The sequence below is a fragment of the Myodes glareolus genome, chromosome 7 (assembly GCF_982192425.1).
Source record: "Myodes glareolus chromosome 7, mMyoGla1.1, whole genome shotgun sequence".
NCBI classification, from domain to species: domain Eukaryota; kingdom Metazoa; phylum Chordata; class Mammalia; order Rodentia; family Cricetidae; genus Myodes; species Myodes glareolus.
Genome location: NC_142032.1, coordinates 84,099,958 through 84,117,993, shown reverse-complemented (window position 1 = coordinate 84,117,993; position 18,036 = coordinate 84,099,958). Strand labels below are relative to the sequence as shown.

Sequence of the window (18,036 nt, the reverse complement as noted above, 5' to 3'; positions counted from 1 at the left end):
TCCCAAACAGGACTTAGCAAAAGGAAGTCAGGTCATAGAGGTATGCCCTTGAAGTAAGTGGGTATTGAGATTTTAAATACCCCCTTTGCTTTCCATCCACCTTGAAGTGAATGGGGTCCCTCTGTTACATGCTCTAATGGACCACCTAGCCACAGGTCTAAAGCATTGAGACCAAGTAATAATGGAACAAAGCCTCTGGATTAAAAATTCGGTGATAAATTGAAACCATTCTTTTGTAATTATGTTCAAATGTCTATTCTCCCCCCCCGCCCACCACCACACACACACCAAATAGGGCACCAATAACAGATCAAAGAAACAATTCTACCCATGTCTAGCTCAAAACCATGGAGCTGTTGGACTTAAACTCATATGGAAAACTCAAAGGTCACTGTATCAGCCAAAACCCCACCCGTCCCAAGTGTGAGAGATGATTCAGAAAATATGCATCCTGGGAGCTCCCTGCCTGAAGTTGCAGGTGGCTCCACCAGAGAACATTTTTCTCCCCAGCAGCGTTTGCTGCTTTCACAACCTTGGGAGGGGTCTTGTGAATCTCATAGTTTCCATAAGCTTCTTGAGCCTGGAAATTCTCTATAGCTTCTTGAGCCTTCTGAACCTCTCTCCTCTCTCCAATAGGCAATGTTTCAATTTGGAGGAAGTAGCAACACAACAGTTATATTATATAATCTCTATATATTATGTAATGTATAAATAAGTAAATTCCATTTTACTCTATTGTTCCTCACTCTCCATTCTCCATATCTTTAAACTTTTCACAGACCCCTTTCTGCTTACATCACACACACACACACACACACACACACACACACACACACACACACATGTAGACTCTGTATACGAGAAATAAATATGGGGTATTAGTCTTTCTGAGTGGGGCTTATTTTGCTTACCAGTCTTTGATTCCTGAGATCTATTAATTTCATTCTTTACAGTTGAGTAAAGTTCCATTGTGTAACGCACTGCATCTCTTTCCCCATTCATCTGTTGCTGGACATCTCAGCTGGCCCCATTTCCTGGCTATTGTGGACAGGTCTGTGTGGTACATTGAATGGGACAGCTGGGTCACATGATAACTTTGTTTTCAGTTATGGAAGGGCTGCCACGCTGGCTTCCATAGCTTACTTTCCCTCCAGCAATGTGTACAGTTCTTCCCTCAAATGACTTGCATTTTTTTTTTATGCTGACAGTTTTTAGAAGGCAATCTCAAACTGAAACCACTCCTAACCAATACCTAAGTTTTATTGGGATTCTGTAACCAGACTACCACCAGGTAGAATTTACCATTGACTGTGTGTGTGATATTAGAAAGGTTATTTTTGCCTACATAATTTCCATTCACCTCTGAGTTACTTCAGGAGGCTCCATGCAGGATACAGGCGTTCAAAGGTGATAAACTTACTCATTCCTCCCCAGTGAGTGGATCTAGGAAGCATATGGTTTATTGGAGATGCTACATTAGGGGATAGTTGTTTACAAATACTGTGTTTTGTTGTGGAATAAGCTAAAGCTTATTGTCTTCAATAACGTGCAGAGAAGCAGTTGTCATAGGAAGGAATTCAGAGGCTTTGTGTTCACTGCAGATGCCCGGATCCCCTCTAGTTCCCGAGAAACTTCCTGAGACACTATCTCCAGATCCTTCCCAAACTTACACAGTAAGGAGAGGCCATCATATCGGAGGGGAATGAACCTAAATATGAGACTCCTGACACTTTTTTTTTGGATCTATTGGCCATGAGACATGTTCTCTTTATGGGGTCTCTTGGCCTCTTAGTTATAAAGGACCAATGGATCGCTGTCACCATTGATTCACTTAGATTCAATGAATCACAAGTTGTGGTTTCTACCGACCTTGACCAAGGGAGCCTCATTATCTGTGTTTCTTTAAACATTTAAAATAGACACACACAGCTACATGACCCGTGATTGGGTGCATGTGACAATCATTGAAGAGGCAAATCTGCAGCAGTAGAGACCTGAGACTGGGAAGAAGTGGGCAATATACTGTGGGAGGTTTCCTCAGGGGATGACATCATTCTGGACCTGGTTCTACAAACCTCACCCAAACCCAATGAACTGTACACCTTAAAGTTATAAGCTGTGCTAGGGATGTAGCCTACTGGGAGTGTGTTTGCCTAGCATGTGTGAGTCTCTGGGTCTGATCCCCAGACTGATAACACGTAACACACACACACACACACACACACACACACACACACACACACACACACACAGAGAGAGAGAGAGTTTTATGGTAATTTCTACTCAATTAAAATGGAGAAAATATTATTCCACCTCCTTTAAGGATGGAGTGAGCATCTCTGACCACTTCGTTTTCTTTCCACGGGAAGTTATCAAAGGACACACGGAAGAACTGGAAATGCTTTATTTCAGAGACGTACAAAGGTAGTGAGATCAAGGGCAGGTGATGACATCACCTGTGTAACCGAGGACAGAGCTACCTGGTTGAGCTACCCAACTATAAGCATGAGTGAAGAAGTCAGCACTTACAAACGAAACTACTGCAGGCCACAGGGACCAGGCTTCCTCATTTGATCTGGACATTACGAGACAGCCTTGGAGCTGCGATGTTCTGTTCAGTGCACAGCACAGCTCCTTCCTCTCACTTGCCAGATGACCAAGAATCATACACTAGCTTGGCTGCCACCAGGTCTTCCACTGCCATTCCTGTAATGGACAGAAATTTGATTCACTTTTTTTCCCCCGCAGAACAACTTTGTTCCAAAGAACCCTGGCCGTCTTCTGATACCCTGTGTGCAGGTACTGCTAAAGCCCACAGGGACAGCAACTTCTTCATGAGGTGCTTTCAGACTTGGTGTACAAAGGACTGGCCAATAGAAGAAATCCTAAGCAAGAAATACTCTCATTTTATAACCGCCAAGGTCTCATTCAGAGGTCAGCATTTCAATAGAGGCTCAGTGATAGTTTAATCTCTTTAAGTCACATGGTCTGGTACAATGGTCTAGTTCTCCCCTTACAGTGGAAAAGCACCCACAGGTCACAGGCAAGCAAACGAGTCTGCCTGTGTTTTGGTAAGGTTTTATTTATGGACACTAAAACTTGAACTTGCCCCCTCCATCCCCTTCTCGTGTGGTTGATGACTAGATTGATGTTAGCTGTCTTCCTCAACTCAATTGTTCATTTTATTTGTCTTTTATTTTGTTCTGAGATGGGGTCTCTCACTGAGCTGACTGGTTCAGCTAGACTGCTGGCCAGTGAACCCCAGGAGGGTCTTCTGGTTTCTGCTTCCACAATACCAGAATTACAGGCCTATCCATGTACTGCCACATCTGGCACTTTCCATGGGTTCTGGGGATGCCAACTCAGTTTATCCTGTGTGTGTGACAAGCATTCTCCTGACTAAGCGACCTCATCTCCCCCAGTCTCTTCCATATTCCTTATGTGTCTTGAAAGATGTTCTCTATTTAAACAATCCCAATCATTTAAAAATGTAGACACTATTTGTAGCACATAGCTCATACAACTACAGGTAGTTGGCAGGGTTGGACTACATTTCGCTGACCCTGAACTATTACAAATCCTGTATCTTTAGCATCCTCCATTTGTCTTAGAAAGACTGAATATCCCTAATCGAAAAATCTGTAATCTAAAACTCTTTAAAATCATATTGAAATTCATAAGTTTTTCAGTTTGGGATCAATTTTTAATATGGGAGGGTAGTGGGGCAGGGCAGGAGGGAGTTTGTAGATTGTCACCAAATCTACAAACATACAAAAAGGATTCAATATGAAACACTTGTGGGCACAAGAATTTCAGATAAGGCATATTCAACCTGAAGTTTTAAGATATGCACCTTAGGGGCTGGAGAGATGGCTCAGAGGTTAAGAGCACTGCCTGCTCTTCTAAAGGTCCTGAGTTCAATTCCCAGCAACCACATGATGGCTCACAACCATCTGTAATGAGATCTGGATGCCCTCTCCTGGCCTACAGGCACACATGCAGACAGGGTACTGAGATTACTGTATACATAATAAATAAATAAATCTAAAAAAGATATACATCTTAATTTTTGTATGCAGTATATATAGAGAGACTCAGTATATATCAGTTGGAAGAGAGGGTGTATCAATACACCAATCACCCAAGGTGGGAATATAAAACTTGCAAAAGAGATTTCTGCAATATTTGTTTAATGAAGCTAGCTAAAACCCAGATACAACTGGATCGGTAGGATGTCACTGGACCAGGTACTGGATTAAGTTTATTTTATTCATCTTCTAATGATAAAGGAATTAAAAAAATCTTACCTACCTGTCAAGGCCTGGATACTAAGTAGTGGCATAGATGCTGGGTGGCCAGAGTACACGCTATATCATATGATATCATACATGCATACAATGTGTTTTGATCAAATCCTCTCTCCTTTTTCTTGCCCCCAGTTCCTTCCCATCTCCCCAACAATTTCCCCTCCAAAATTCCTGTATTTTTTTTTTAAATTAAGTACCCTTAGTACTGCTTGTATGTGCATGGCAACCTCTCAAGGACCACAACCTTGAAGTTAACTGACTCTTCAATCCCACCCCCACCCCGTCTGCCATCATTTGCCAATAACTTCTAAGCTAGGGTTGAGACTTAATGAGCTCTATTCTCCATCCAAGCTTTTGGTTGGCTTGTCCTTGTACTGGTCTTGTGCAACAGGTCACAACACTGTGTGTTCCTGTGTGCACTTGTCCTGTCATGTCCAAAAAATACTATTTCACTGTAGTGGCTCTACTGGCCAGCATTTTTTTTCTCTCTCCCCCCCCCCACTCTGTGGGGTGTGTGTGTGTGTTGAGATAGGGTCTCTTTGTATAGTCCTGGATGTACTGGGATTTGCTATGTAGATCAGACTAGTTTTGAGCTTACAGAGATCCACCTGCCTCTACCTTCCTAGTGTTGGAATTAAAGGTGTGAGGTGCCATGCCCAACCATCCAGAGTACTCTTAAAATTGTGGTGAACGCTAAAGTTTCTGCTGCTCAGGATGAAGAAGTATAGAAGATGTTGGGCAGTAAGCACTTTTGAGGGGCCCTGGTAGTATCCATTTACTAACCATTTATAATTAAAATTTTTAGTGTAATGGCTGATTATTACTTTCATTACCATAAACATCTATTTGTTTAAATATGAGAGAGTTAACCCAAGGGCAGCCTTTTCTCTGTAAGTCCACCCTTCCTTCATTGCATTTCCATCCATACTATTCTATACAGTTTGGAACTCCTCATGATTGCCCATCATTAACATCATTTGGGAGGGGAGGGGGAAATGAAGGGTCTCAGGCTGTATACTTCCTGTCTCAGTCTCCTTTAGGTCAGGTCTCTGTCACTTCGTTTAGCTATTAACAGTTCTGCTCCCTGCTCTGTTCCTCTGACGGATATCAACCTCTGAATTCATTTATGTCTAACCCAGTAAATCACTACAACACTGGCTCTGTACAATATTTTTTTCTTATATATCTCACTGATGTCATAAGAACTCAAGGTGACAGATGTGAATGGCTCTGAGACATTAGGTCACTTGCCTAAGGTCACATAGCCAGCACGTGCTATAGAAGGAATCTGGAATCTGATCCTGGACGAGCCGACTCCAGAGTTCATAGGCTAAACCGCACCACCCAAATATGTAAATGATTGATCCAAATGAAGGACTCTGCAACGATTTCCTAACCACTCACCCACAGAGCTCAGTAACCCACTCACTTCTCCTTTCACTGCCTTGTGCTCTGGCTGGATCTGTGCCCAGGGAGCAGTTTGTGGGGCTTACCCAAAGACTTGAAAACCGTGGTCTTCTCACAGAGTGCAGGCTTCGCTCCTGACACCACTTCTCCAAGCTCAGCGAAGATGTCAGCCTGTGAAACAAATGCATGCTACCTAGGACTGAGGCGCCAGCCCACGCAGGGCTGGCTTCTGTGGTCAGTGCAGGGTATTCCTGACCTGGAGAGAATAAAAGGTGCTGTTTAAAAAGACCATCTGTGAACTGGATGGTGTTAGGAAGCCTCGGCTCTCTGATATCCTTTTGGGGCAGCATCTGTGTTCTTGACCCCATGGACACAGATCACTGTGTCTGGGTGGTTGCCTGCCAGGTCCCCGTCTGTGAAGAAACTGATGTGCGATTGCCTGACCTTGCACTTTGGCAGCCTCTTGTTGCTTCTCTATCCCGATTATAAGCGGACATGGGCAGTCAGAGATACATCATCTTATTGTACTGTTGTGTCGGAAAGGCTTCCAGGCTACAACAGACTTCCCATCCCACTGCCTTATTGCACAGAAAACTGGGGGAAAAAAATCAACTCTTCCTCCAAGCAGAAGGACAAGAAGACACATGTCATAGCCATATGGCTATGTTTTTCTAGAAAAAGATTAAAAAGTGCTGCAAGATGTTAGGACTGTATTCCTCACCAGAAGGTGAGGTGACCAAGGTCCAGAGGGGAAGACAGTGAAACTCTGAGAACCAGGCCAGGGCCAGCCAATGGTCCTGCCCACAGGAGACTCACCCCTGACAACAGAACATCTCCTGACTCCTTCAGTGCGGCCTCCCGGGAGTCCACATACAGCACCGCTTGCTTCATGAGCTCGTCATCCAGTTCTCGCCAGTCAGGTCTGCTGGCTCCGACGGCTACGAGATAGCAAAACAGACTCTGAGCCCAGGAATATCCTAGGTAGGGTACATCAATAGATAGAGTTGAGCAGAGGACCAGTTGGGATGTTTAGATGAGAATTCGTTCTCATTTCCTAGACCAAGGCCTTCCCAATCAGAAAATAGAATACTTGTTAAATAGAACACCTACCACTTTTCTTTATTCTTTTGAAAATTATTTGTGTGTGTGTTTGTGTGTGTGTGTGTACAGGTGCATGTGTGCATGCAGATGCATGTGCATATATGTGCAGGTACATCTGAAGGTCAGGGGTTAAGGGTATTATTCCACAAAATGGCTATCCACCTTGTTTTGTGAGACAGAGCCCCTCCCTGAGCTTGCTGCTCAGGCCAAGCTGGCTGGCTAGTGAGCCCCAGGGATTTTTTTCCATTTCTGCTTCCCAGCATTGGGATTACAAGCGTACCCCTCCATGTCTGGGGGTTAAACTCAGGCCCTGATGCTCACGGTGAGCCCTTTCTGGGCTGAGCCATCTCCAAAGCCCTTCTTTTCTATCTCACACCCTACTTCATTTTGTAAGATTTCAGGTCACTTAGCAGCACTCAGGTTTTGAAAAGATTTACTTTCGTTATTTTAAATCTACATGTGTGTCTGGTGTGGGTATGTGTGTGTGCAGGTGCCTGAGGAGGCCAGGGGTCAGATGATCTTTAGAATTGGATTTCTAGGCAATTGTGAGCCACCCAACATGGATGGAAGGAGCTGAACTCAGGTCCTCTGCAAGAGCAGGTCACACTCCTAACCTCTGAGCCATCTCTCCAGCACCCTTCACGCATCAGGCAAACACTGTTCATGCTATGTTTTCTATATGTGCTATTCATGGACCCCCACATACGCTTCAGGGTCCGATTCCATTCACAGAGGCACACATCGAAGCTGCGAAGAGTGAAGGGTCCTGTTACCCAGCTCATCAGTAAATCTGGGTCAGAGAGAGCCCTGGGCTTTCACTCAAGAACCCCCTCTTGCTGGGAGTGACAGCTAACTGCAGAAACCACACCACAGAGAACCACCGCTTCTTCTCATCAGTTGGTGTGCTCCCCAGTCATCCCTGCTCCTCACCTGAAACTGTTCTTTTCTGCAGTCACGGCAAAGAGTCCAGTGTTAAGATTACAAGGAAGCCATAACAAAAAGACAACTGGGAAGGCTGTAACTATAGCTCAGTGGCACAGCCTCTGCCCCGCCCCGCCTGTGTGAGCCCCGAAACTCAACCCCCAGTACCGCCATAGGGAGGAGATAAAAAGGAAACCTGGACTTTAGATTGCCTTAGCAAAAACAAAACTGATTGATGATGGGTAAAGGACCTAGTGGCTAAAGCGCATATCATGCACACGTGAGCATCTGAATTGAAATCTCCAGGATCTGCAGAAAGCTGAATGCTACAGTGCACATCTGAAATCCCAGAGGGCCTGTGTAAGGTGGGAGGCAGGAAACAGGGGAACCCCTGGAACCCCCTGGGCCAGTTAGCTTGGAGAACACATAGGTGAACAGCAAGAGATTCTGTCTCAACGTGGGAGCCAGAATGGACAGCCGAACTTGCCCTTTGACTTCCATGTTTGTGTAGCGGCATGCATGTGTGCGCGCACACTTTGTAAAAGAACAGCAAGAGGAGGATAAGGAGGATAAAAACGAGGAGCGGGGAGGAGGAAAAAAAAACCCAAACTAACTAAACACCTCACAAACTGGCCATTAGATCTTGATCATTGGCCTTGTCCCCCTGCAGAGACTGGGGCAATGAATCCAATGTATCACGCCTCCTGTTACAAGGACATAGGATAATGCACAGGCTGCAACCAAAAGCCTGCGGAGTCAGGAGCAAAGGCAACAGAGGGAATGGACATGTTGCATTCCTGGCCACACAGAAGTGAGTGTGCACTTCTCCAGGGGTCTGTCCTTATCCAGCCCCAGCTAACAGCTACTCCATAGGAGAGCATACCTACTGTTACCAGACCGCCCTCCACCCCCACTGTTTCTGAAGAGCAGCAGGAAATCTATTTGCATACGTTATTTCTTGACTTCTCTGTAGTCCAAGCAAAGCAGTCTGCTGTCTGGAGCCAGCACCAGGGTAGCAAGCTAGTCTTTGGAAATATTATAAAGTTTTAGCCAAATCCAAGGCAGCATTTATGTGCTTTCTTGAATTGTTGTCCATTTCCTCGTGTGTTCTCTTTCCTGTCACTCTGAGCTCTGATTTCCAGAGAGCTCATCTTCCAGATTGTAGGAGGGGGAGTCTTCAGAACAAAAGGACTCACTAATGAAGCTTGTAAATAAATCATAAGGTGGTGGGAAAAGCTTCCAATGTCTGGGGCTACTCCCTTACTTTTTACAGACAGTCACTGCCTCCAGCAGGATGAATTCTCAAAGGGCCATGTGAGGCCACTCTGGTGGATGTAAATGCACCAAACCACAAGCCATGAGCCTGACCCAGATCAGAACTTGGCCTTGCTTCAGTGGCGCTAGAAAGAGTGAAGATCTTGGAACACTTGCTGATGGAATGAATGGGATGTGGGCCCAGGAGGAAAGGAGTGTGCTGTCGGGGAGGTTAGAGCCAGGCCTGCCCTTTAGCAGGGCTATGAACAAATGAAATCTGTCCTTGGGGTTCCACTGTTATCACAGATTTTATCTTTTTGAGACTTTAAGCAGAGCACCAGCCTAACCTTGGGCGGATTCTCACTGGTTAGTATTAAGTTTGAAACACAGAACAAAAACCAAGTCAGTCAGCCGCAGCTTCAGTTCTTCCCTGGGAAATACATTTCATCAAGAACTGTCCCTCTGGATGCCTCAAGTCCTTCCAGACAGCTTCGATTCCAAGAGGCACACCTAGATCCACCGTTCACCTGCCAACTAAGCCACCTCTTGGCCTCTTCCTGGACCTATATCCTGGCCTCAGTTTCCTGCAGACAGAGACCTTGACTTCAGTTTGACCTAGTCTTCTAATTGTTGTACTCACTCCCCTCAGGGCCTTGCTTGTAATCTTCTGGCTGGCTGGAGCATCCTATCCTTAGCCTTTGACGTGACTTGCTCTTTCTTATCATTTGGGTTACAGCCCCAAGTCACCTCCCCAGGCGGCTCTTCCAGTAAGTGGATCAGATGGATCTACCTCAACTTCCCCCTTCTGCTTCCACTGCCAGGCTCTTCCAGTGTCCTGTTTGCTGCACAGGCTCCTCACAAGCAGAATAAAGCCAAGAGCAAAGCCTTGACCTCGGATGCTCTGTTTACTGTGGCATCCCCCAGCAGCTTGAACCATGGCTGGTATGTGGAATAGAGGCAGTAAACATTTATGAATGAACACATAATCTCTTGATTTGACTCCTGCCTGCTCATCTGCCTATGTGTGCAGCGCTCTCAGCTTCTGAGATGACAGCATGTTCTTGTCATTTCATGGCGGAGCACTGCTACTATCCCCAATCCTTGGCCGCTTGTCTGCCAGGCAATTGAAGCCAGGCTTCTCATTGGAAGATAATGTTAAGTGCTATTCAGATGTCTGGGCTCTGAGGACAAACTACCTCAGTTCAAACCCAACTTTGCCTCCAAGAATCTCTGACTCTTGAAAGTTACTTAATGTCTCCTTGCCTTGGTTTATCCTCCTATAAACTAGGGGTTATAATAACTATTGTTCCTTATCTTAAAAGGTTGTTGTAAGGGGTAAGTGATTATATATAACAAATATACATTACATATATAACATATGTGTATTATATATACATATAAAATTATGTATCAGAAAGGTTTGGGGAGATATATCAAACAGTAAAGTACTTGTTGTGGAATTCTGTACCCAACATCCATGTAAAAACTGGGGTCATGGCTATACATATCTGTGACATTGTGGGATGGGGGGGCAGTAGACAGAAATGGGTGGTTCCTGGAATTCTCTAGCCAGACAGTCTAGCTAACTAGTGAGTGTCGGATGCTGTGAAAGATCTACCTCAAAAACAAGATGGAAGACATCCAGTATCGGCACACACACACACATACACTGCAAACATTTATGGGTACACATGCACAGGCACGCACACATGCACAGAACTCAGGACAGCATCTATGACTGATAAGTATTTTATATAGCCCATTTCTTACAATGATCTCTAAGGGTATTTGAAGATCTCCAGAGGCCCCAAGTGTCCTTAAGTTGAGAATACTCCTCACTTCACCTCCTGTTCCATACATTAAAAGCACCCATATGTCACATTAAATCCTTTCTGAGCTGTAATTATTTTTGGAAACTGTTTATAGTTCAATATGTTAAGAACAAAGTATTCAGGCCTGTCATGCACATCTTGGGAGGCACAGGAGGGAAGGTGACAAGTTCAAGGGCCACACAGAGGAACTTGGTCTAAAAAAAAAAAACTATTCCAAACAAAACAAAATGAAACACTGTTTGTCCCCTAGGACTTGAAAGTTGTGACATTTAAGAATTAAGTTGTAGCTGACCATTTGTGGCAATATTCCATTCCACAAGACATTAATTAGGGAAATATTTGCCAGTTTTACATTTAATTTTCTTTTCACATTTTGAGAAGCAGTTTTTCAGGCCTACACCATCTTTCCCTTGCCTTTGGCTTTTTGAAACAGGTTCTCTGTAAGTAGCCCAGGCTAGCCTTCAGTTCTTCATCTTCCTGCCTGCACTTCGGGGTAGGCTCATTCATTTCTGATACCCTTAAAAAAAAAGCAGGTACAGACAGGAGTGGGGATAGATACCTATAATCTAAGCACTCAGAAGGCTGAGGCAGGAGGATATCAAGTTTAAAGCTGGGCAAGATGTATAGTGAGACCCTGACTCCAAGAAAATCAAACCAAAGTATTTGGGCATTCTGTATGGTGGAGAAAGCACTTTGGATCCAGTTTGCAAGCATGGAGCCTCTCTACTTACCATTGATGTGAGCTCCCGGCTTCACCCATTCACCAAATAAAATGGGCTCTGTTGCCATGGTGACTGTGATGATGACATCAGCACCCGTCACAGCCTCCTGCACCGATGAACAGACCCGAACATCTCCTTGCACCGTGCTTGCAAACTTCTCTGCATTTTCCCTCGTGCGGTTCCACATTCTCACCTTAGAGTGGGTAACAGAAAGGGACACTGGTGTGTTTCTTCCCTGCTCATGCCACGCCAACCCACGCTGCTCTGAGATGGTGACAGCAGTGTCTTTAAAGAATGAACATTTCATCAAGGTCACAACATTAATCTGAACAGGTATCGTCTCAGCTGAATGGAAACCGCCTCTCCTTTAAAGAAAGTGGACACTTTCCAGTTTCAGGGCAGGATGCAGCCTTGACAGCCTAATGATTACAGAGAAGGGTCTGGAACCACGCAGGCGTGGCACGCATGGCAACTCCTCCTTTACTTTATATCATTCCTGCAATGATTTTTCCCTCATCCAGCCTCAGCCCACATCTGCGAGATGGAAATGACAACCAGGCAAAGACAGCGCGGCACTTAGTCCGAGTTTGGAGGTCTGGATCAAAGTTTCTGCAGATACAGACTCAGGAAAAGACTGCTTTGTCATGGAAGAACTTCATCAATGAAGTATAGAGGAAGGTTGAAAAGCAAACATTTTTAGGAGAATGGTGTAGCTGATAAAAAGACCAATTGTGAAAGCCACGGAATCCTAGAAGGTGCTAGGGTGGAGGCTGACGGGGGCTGGCAGCCTTGAGAGCTGAGCTCACTAACAAGTTTCCATGTCTGGGTCAGAGGCTGAGAGCCTTCAACTAAAAATAAGGCTCAATGACTCTCTCATTGGGAGTCATGGTAAATAGAAAACCAAGCTTTACATCTAAGCTCATCAAGCCGGGCAAACATACCTAGTAATAAATCACTGGTCGGCTGTGCCATCTTTTCTGATAGGAAACGGTGCAAATATTACACAAACGTTAGATAATCTGCATCAGGGACATTGGAAGCATTAATACAAGCACGGGATACACAACTGTGGGCAGCCAACAAGGTTAAAGCTCCTGTAAGCCGTGGGTGAGAGAAGCCCAGAAACTACCTGCCTGTCTGTGAAAACAGCTAACTGGCTTTTTCTTTTTTGCTTCTTATCCCCAGTCTTTATTTTTCAAGACAGCAGTATTATTTTTATCGTAAAAATGCATACTTTGCATTGCTTCCACCTCTCTCACAGGCATACATTAAAATGGAAAAAAATACATCATTAAACATTTCCTGTGAAGCCAGGCCATGATAGGGCAGCAGGGGGAAGGTGGCAAGATCTGCGGATGGCAGCGGAAGGCAGCTGTGCCCTCTGCTCACCAGGCCTCGCCTTGATTCTCAATCCACAGCCCGAAATTCTTAAAGCCTCCCAGAGTCTTGTAAGAGAAGCACGGGAAAGTGCAGCTGATACCCGAGGTGTCAGAGAATCACTTGGGTGGCTGGTGGCACCCCCAGGTGTGGGTCCTGTGAGCCACGAGCCTGAAAAGAGGTCAGGCTTCGTGGGGAAGACGTAAAGGTGAGGGTGATCTACACTGGACTCGCCCACTGTTTGCCCGAGTTGGGTGGTACCTAGAGGCCCCTGTCCCATCTGCCCCCTCCCCAAGCCCCACCCTTACTCACCTCCTTGAAGGAGAACTGTTCTGTGAAGATCTCATAATGACTATATGCCTGGACCCCAGCCCCAAGGATGCACAGCACCTCGCTGTCTCGGGGTTTCAAAAACTGAGAGGAAACAGGGTAGCAAAGGTCAGCAGGTGAAAACAAAAACAAACGAACATCAGGTGGCCAGGAGGCTTCAGCCACCCTCAAAAGCTGGTGGGCACCATGCAGATGCCACTTTGTTTCCATTTACCCTCTGTAGAGAGGGGCAGGAAGGAAGGAGCCTTCACGGAGTGCCTACTGTGTGCCAGTACTCAACTCTCCTGATCTCATTTGGTCTGGACAAGAACCCTATGGGATGAACACTCCTAGTGTGTGTGTGTGTGTGTGTGTGTGTGTGTGTGTGTGTGTGTACATGTGTGCACATGCTTGTGGTGGACAGAGGCCAACCTCAGGTGTTGTTTCTAAATAATATAAACACCTTGCCAATGCTTCCCTGGGTCATGGCACTTCTGCTATGCAAACCAGCATCCTAAACCCTCGTCCTTCTTGAATCCATGAAAAAAAAATTCAGATTCCAATTAGTCCCCCAGAATCCCATTTTTTCTCTACAGCCTTTTGAGATATGGTCTCATTATGTAGTCCAGGCTATACTATAGCTTGTGGCGATCCTCCTGCCTCATCCCCAACTGCTGGGACTGTAGTTGTACACCGTCCTCCCAGATTAACATCCTAGTCTAAACTTCTGTTTTGCAAACGATACCCTCCACAAACCTTTCTCATGGGGATGTCACCATCACCACTTGTTTGACCTTCTGCCTGCAGTGCCCACTCACTGATTTCAGTCCTCTCTCAAATGACACCCTGTCAGGGAGGTCACTTCTGAATTGCTTGGAGCATCATCTTTTTACTCAGAAACAGTGGTGTGTACCTATAGACCTAGCTATGTGGGAGGCTGAGGCAAGTGAACCTAAATATTCAGGTCCAGCATGGGCAACATAGTAAGGCCTTCTTTCAAAAAATAAAGTTACTTCCACTCCAATATTTTTAGCTTTGTTTCATTTTGTCTTCCTTTATTGGGTTTTAAAGGGTATGATTTTTTTCAGCAAACTCTAAACATACAAGCAATTATTCACTAATTAATAAAAAATTATGAAATAGTTAAACATGCAGTAACATTTATTAATAATTAGTATATAGTGCATTAAAGAGCCATTTATTTTTTTTCTAAAGTCAAATCAGTTTCCACTTTGCCTTTTGAGACAGGAAAATGGGGAGCTGTGCATGGAAGGAGGTTGGGACTGTGCGGCACACATTCAATAGCTTTGTGAATTACTGTGCACACGCAATGACCCATGTTTGGTACATGGAGTCTCAGTCATGAACAAGGCAGACAGTATGTTCCACATTCCTCCCTCTGCAGACCTACTCTGGCCAGCACAGCGTAGCCACTGGCCTTACCTTCGTGGCGATGGCAGACACAGCAGCTGTTCTCTTTGCAGTGATGACATTCCCATCCATGACCTTGGAGGAAGGAAAGACAATGAGGAAGGTGCCGTCCTAGGACAGAAACCCAGAGGAGCAGTTCTGAAGGCCGCTCAGGCAACCCTGGAGAACTGCAGTGAATGTGGAGCTTAGGGCCACACTCAGATCTGTTCCCTCCCCTTAGGAGCTCTGCGGCTTTGAAAGCTAGTCTCTATTGACTGGACTCTTCACCTGTAAAAACAAGGTGGGTGCCAACAGCGCAGAGGGCACCGAGAGTGCTAATGACAGACATCTGCGTACAGGGAAGCCACTGCGCACACTAGACATCACCCTTTTTGTTTTCTTGCCCTGGGATTCTCAGATCTCCAAGCTGAGGAGAAATTTCAGGGGTCTGATAGTCACTTCACATCTCAGGAGCTTTGGAAAGACACTCTTCCCAGAGCCACCTTCAGGATGACTTGGGCTTGGGGTACGCAGCTCACTTGTCAAGGTCTTGGGACCCTTTCCTGGTACAAGAAAAGCCAAGAAAATGAAGTCCCCAGGGATGGGTGGAATCAAGCTTTTCTTGGTTTCCAAGGCTCGCCAGGAGGTCCTGATGCCCAGGGAGGAGTGAGCATTTTGCCTGGCTGACAATAACTGCCACCCTTTCACTCCTCTTGGCTGACTCTCAAAAGGCAAGCGTTATTATTTGTTATTATTCTCACTTTACAGGCCAGAAGCTGACTCCTGGAGCTACACAACATTGAGCAAAGCCCCAAAGTCCTGCCATCTAGTGCAAAAAGCAGAAGTCCCAGAAGTGGGGATTCACTGCCATCATTGTTCTAGGTAGCTTAAATGCTGCTGCCACTGGGTGAGCGCAGGCTGGGAAGGAAGAGCTAGATTCTCATCCCTAGTCGGAGTCTGGCCAGACTCCATCAGGACTCATACACTCAGAGAGAAGGAAAGGGGGTTTGAGAGCCCTCTAAGAGTCAGGGTATCACGCCAGTGTCTGTCAGATGGATCAAAAAATGACCTTAACTTACGAGCTGGGTGACATCAAGTCAAGGATCTCTACTGACCTCAACAAAAATGAAAGGGGAAGCAGCAGACTGAGGCAGGAAGATCATGTATGTGAGGCTGGCCTGGGACACAAAGCAAACAGACAGACAGACAGACAGACATCTAGGACTGGCTACACCATTGATTTAGACTGAAGAGGTTGAAGTCCAGCCTTGCTTAGTAGGGGAGAAAGTTGAGCAGTACTGGCAGCACTCCTAGTCTCCGAAGTAGGGGGAAGAATATTATGTACTTCCTGGGTGGTTTTAGCAATACAGGTAATGAGCTTAGAACCCTGCATGTCTCTCTCTCTCCCTCTGTGTCCGTCTCTCTCTCACATACACACAAATCACTCAGTAAATGTGAGCTGTTGCTATTTTCCCACCTCGCTAGATGCTCAAAACAGATGTCAGGGAGACACTAACAGGCTGGGGGATAGTCTTCTGCTCCATGGGTGGGCGGGGGGGGGGGGGGGAGTCGATGAATAAATGTCTCCTTGGCTACCACTTTAGTTCAAGCTATGCGCTTGGTGTGTCTGGACAGGAACAGAAGCAGGAATAACAGGACTGTCATTTCCACAGCCACATTTTGCTAGCCACTGTGGGCTCAAAACGGTCTTAGAAACAGATGCCGTCCAGGTCACCTTTGCTGTCGTCTCATGTTGGTCACGCGTGATCGCATGTCACTTCTCACGGCTTAATTCTGGGCCTAAGGGACACTCTCTACTCCAGGAGGGACTTGCTTTCCCTGCTCTGTCCCAAGGGAGAAGAGCTTGCTTACCGCCAGCAGGGAGCCATTGCTGGGCTCAAAGAGAAGCACCGAAGCCTGGTGGGAGGGGACGGTGGACGTGTTGCTGTGGCCCTCGTAGAAGGTGACTAACTTGGTGGTGAGTGCATCCTCACTTGCACTGTAGGCTGGCATGACTCCCAGGAAGCTGAGGAGTGGGGTGAGGAGAGAGAGAGAGAGTGAAAGAGAGAGAGAGAGAGAGAGAGAGAGAGAGAGAGAGAGAGAAGTTGCAACTCCTTCCAGTCTATGCTAAGTGTTCTGTCAAGTCCCATTCATCTTCCGTCCTCCATCCGTGCTGCTCCGCTGGCACGCCGCTCCCCGTGCCCTCATTCCTGTGCCCTTCTCTGGGGCAGGACTCATAGCCTGGCTTTGGACCAGAAAGCCATCACAGCCCTGGCACTTCTCAGCTGTGTAAGCGCCACTAAATCACTTTTTACCTCTTTGGGTCTCAGTTTTCAACCAGCGGAGTGACTACCTTGGTACCTCCCTCCTTGCTTAGTAAGAGCAGTGTTGAATTACAGCAGGTGGCCCCTGTAAAGCGCCTTCTTGGCACAGTGCCTGTGGGTAGTGCCCCTTAAGCGACAGTTGTCATTAGCAGAGAACAAGCAAGACCTCTCCTCCCCTCTCCCATTGCTTTCCTCGTCTTTCTTTCGAAACCTTTTCTCCCATCACCTTCTGGTCTCTTCTTCACTCACCCTCGGTGCTTGGCCACCGGCACCACGGTGCGCACGGGCTGCATGACCCCTCCATCCGAACCTCTGGAGAAGTTCGCCAGAGCAGTCTCCAAAGGCGGGATGAGGAGGCTGGAGCTGCGGAGGTGGTCCTGCACCTCGTCCGCGCTCAGGAATGCTGGCGCCCGCCTCATCTCGCCGCCTGCCTTCGAACCTGAGCTAGGCACTCACTCCACCTTCCCGAATCCGAGCCCTAAATGAGCGCACCACCCGCGCAGCAACGCTGGGCGGGCTTCCCGGGGCGGAGCATCGTCGCCCCGCCCCTCGATCCCGGCCACGCCCCCTCCACCCACCCCAATTCCTAGGGTTCCCGGAGGCTTCTCCCTAGATTGGAATCAAGGCTGCAGGCTGGAGGAGTAATTCTTGATTCCCATTCCTGTAATTAGCCATCGCCACAGCCCTGGGCACCCTGTGTGTGTGAAGAGGACTTTGGGTTTCCACCTTGTCACTCCACATCAGAGCCACTGGGGCTGGTATTGTGAGAAAGACGGGAGAGATGACAGGGTGCTCGCTCTTAATGCTTGCTTTGGTGAAAAGGGGCTTGGAGGGTTATGTCATACTTTTAATTCTGTCTCCTTCTGGAGTTTCTTCTGTTCCCAATCTCTCTCCCACAACCATTTCTAGACACTAGCTGTCATTTTAAGCGCACAGCTGACTCGACTCAGGTTAAACAAAACAACCTTCACCTTGAAGTCTCGGACAAGGGTAATGAACTCAGTCACATAGACAGCTAAATACAGTTTGTTTTTTTACAAGTTCATGATGTACTTGAAGAACAGACAATATA

At 46.4% G+C, this 18,036-nt stretch overlaps 1 protein-coding gene across 1 annotated transcript; it reads right to left on the bottom strand.

The window, feature by feature from the left end:
• Positions 1 to 2,389: 2,389 nt before the first annotated feature.
• On the bottom strand, positions 2,390 to 17,454 carry Crym (crystallin mu). The gene is made up of 8 exons (XM_048460380.3): positions 17,214 to 17,454; positions 16,513 to 16,666; positions 14,674 to 14,736; positions 13,234 to 13,335; positions 11,554 to 11,737; positions 6,531 to 6,652; positions 5,801 to 5,885; positions 2,390 to 2,706 (listed from the first exon to the last, which is right to left on the bottom strand). Exons 1-8 carry the CDS (start codon positions 17,381 to 17,383, stop codon positions 2,642 to 2,644), a joined length of 945 nt encoding a protein of 314 aa, XP_048316337.3. The 5' UTR covers positions 17,384 to 17,454; the 3' UTR covers positions 2,390 to 2,641.
• Between the last annotated feature and the right edge of the window lie 582 nt (positions 17,455 to 18,036).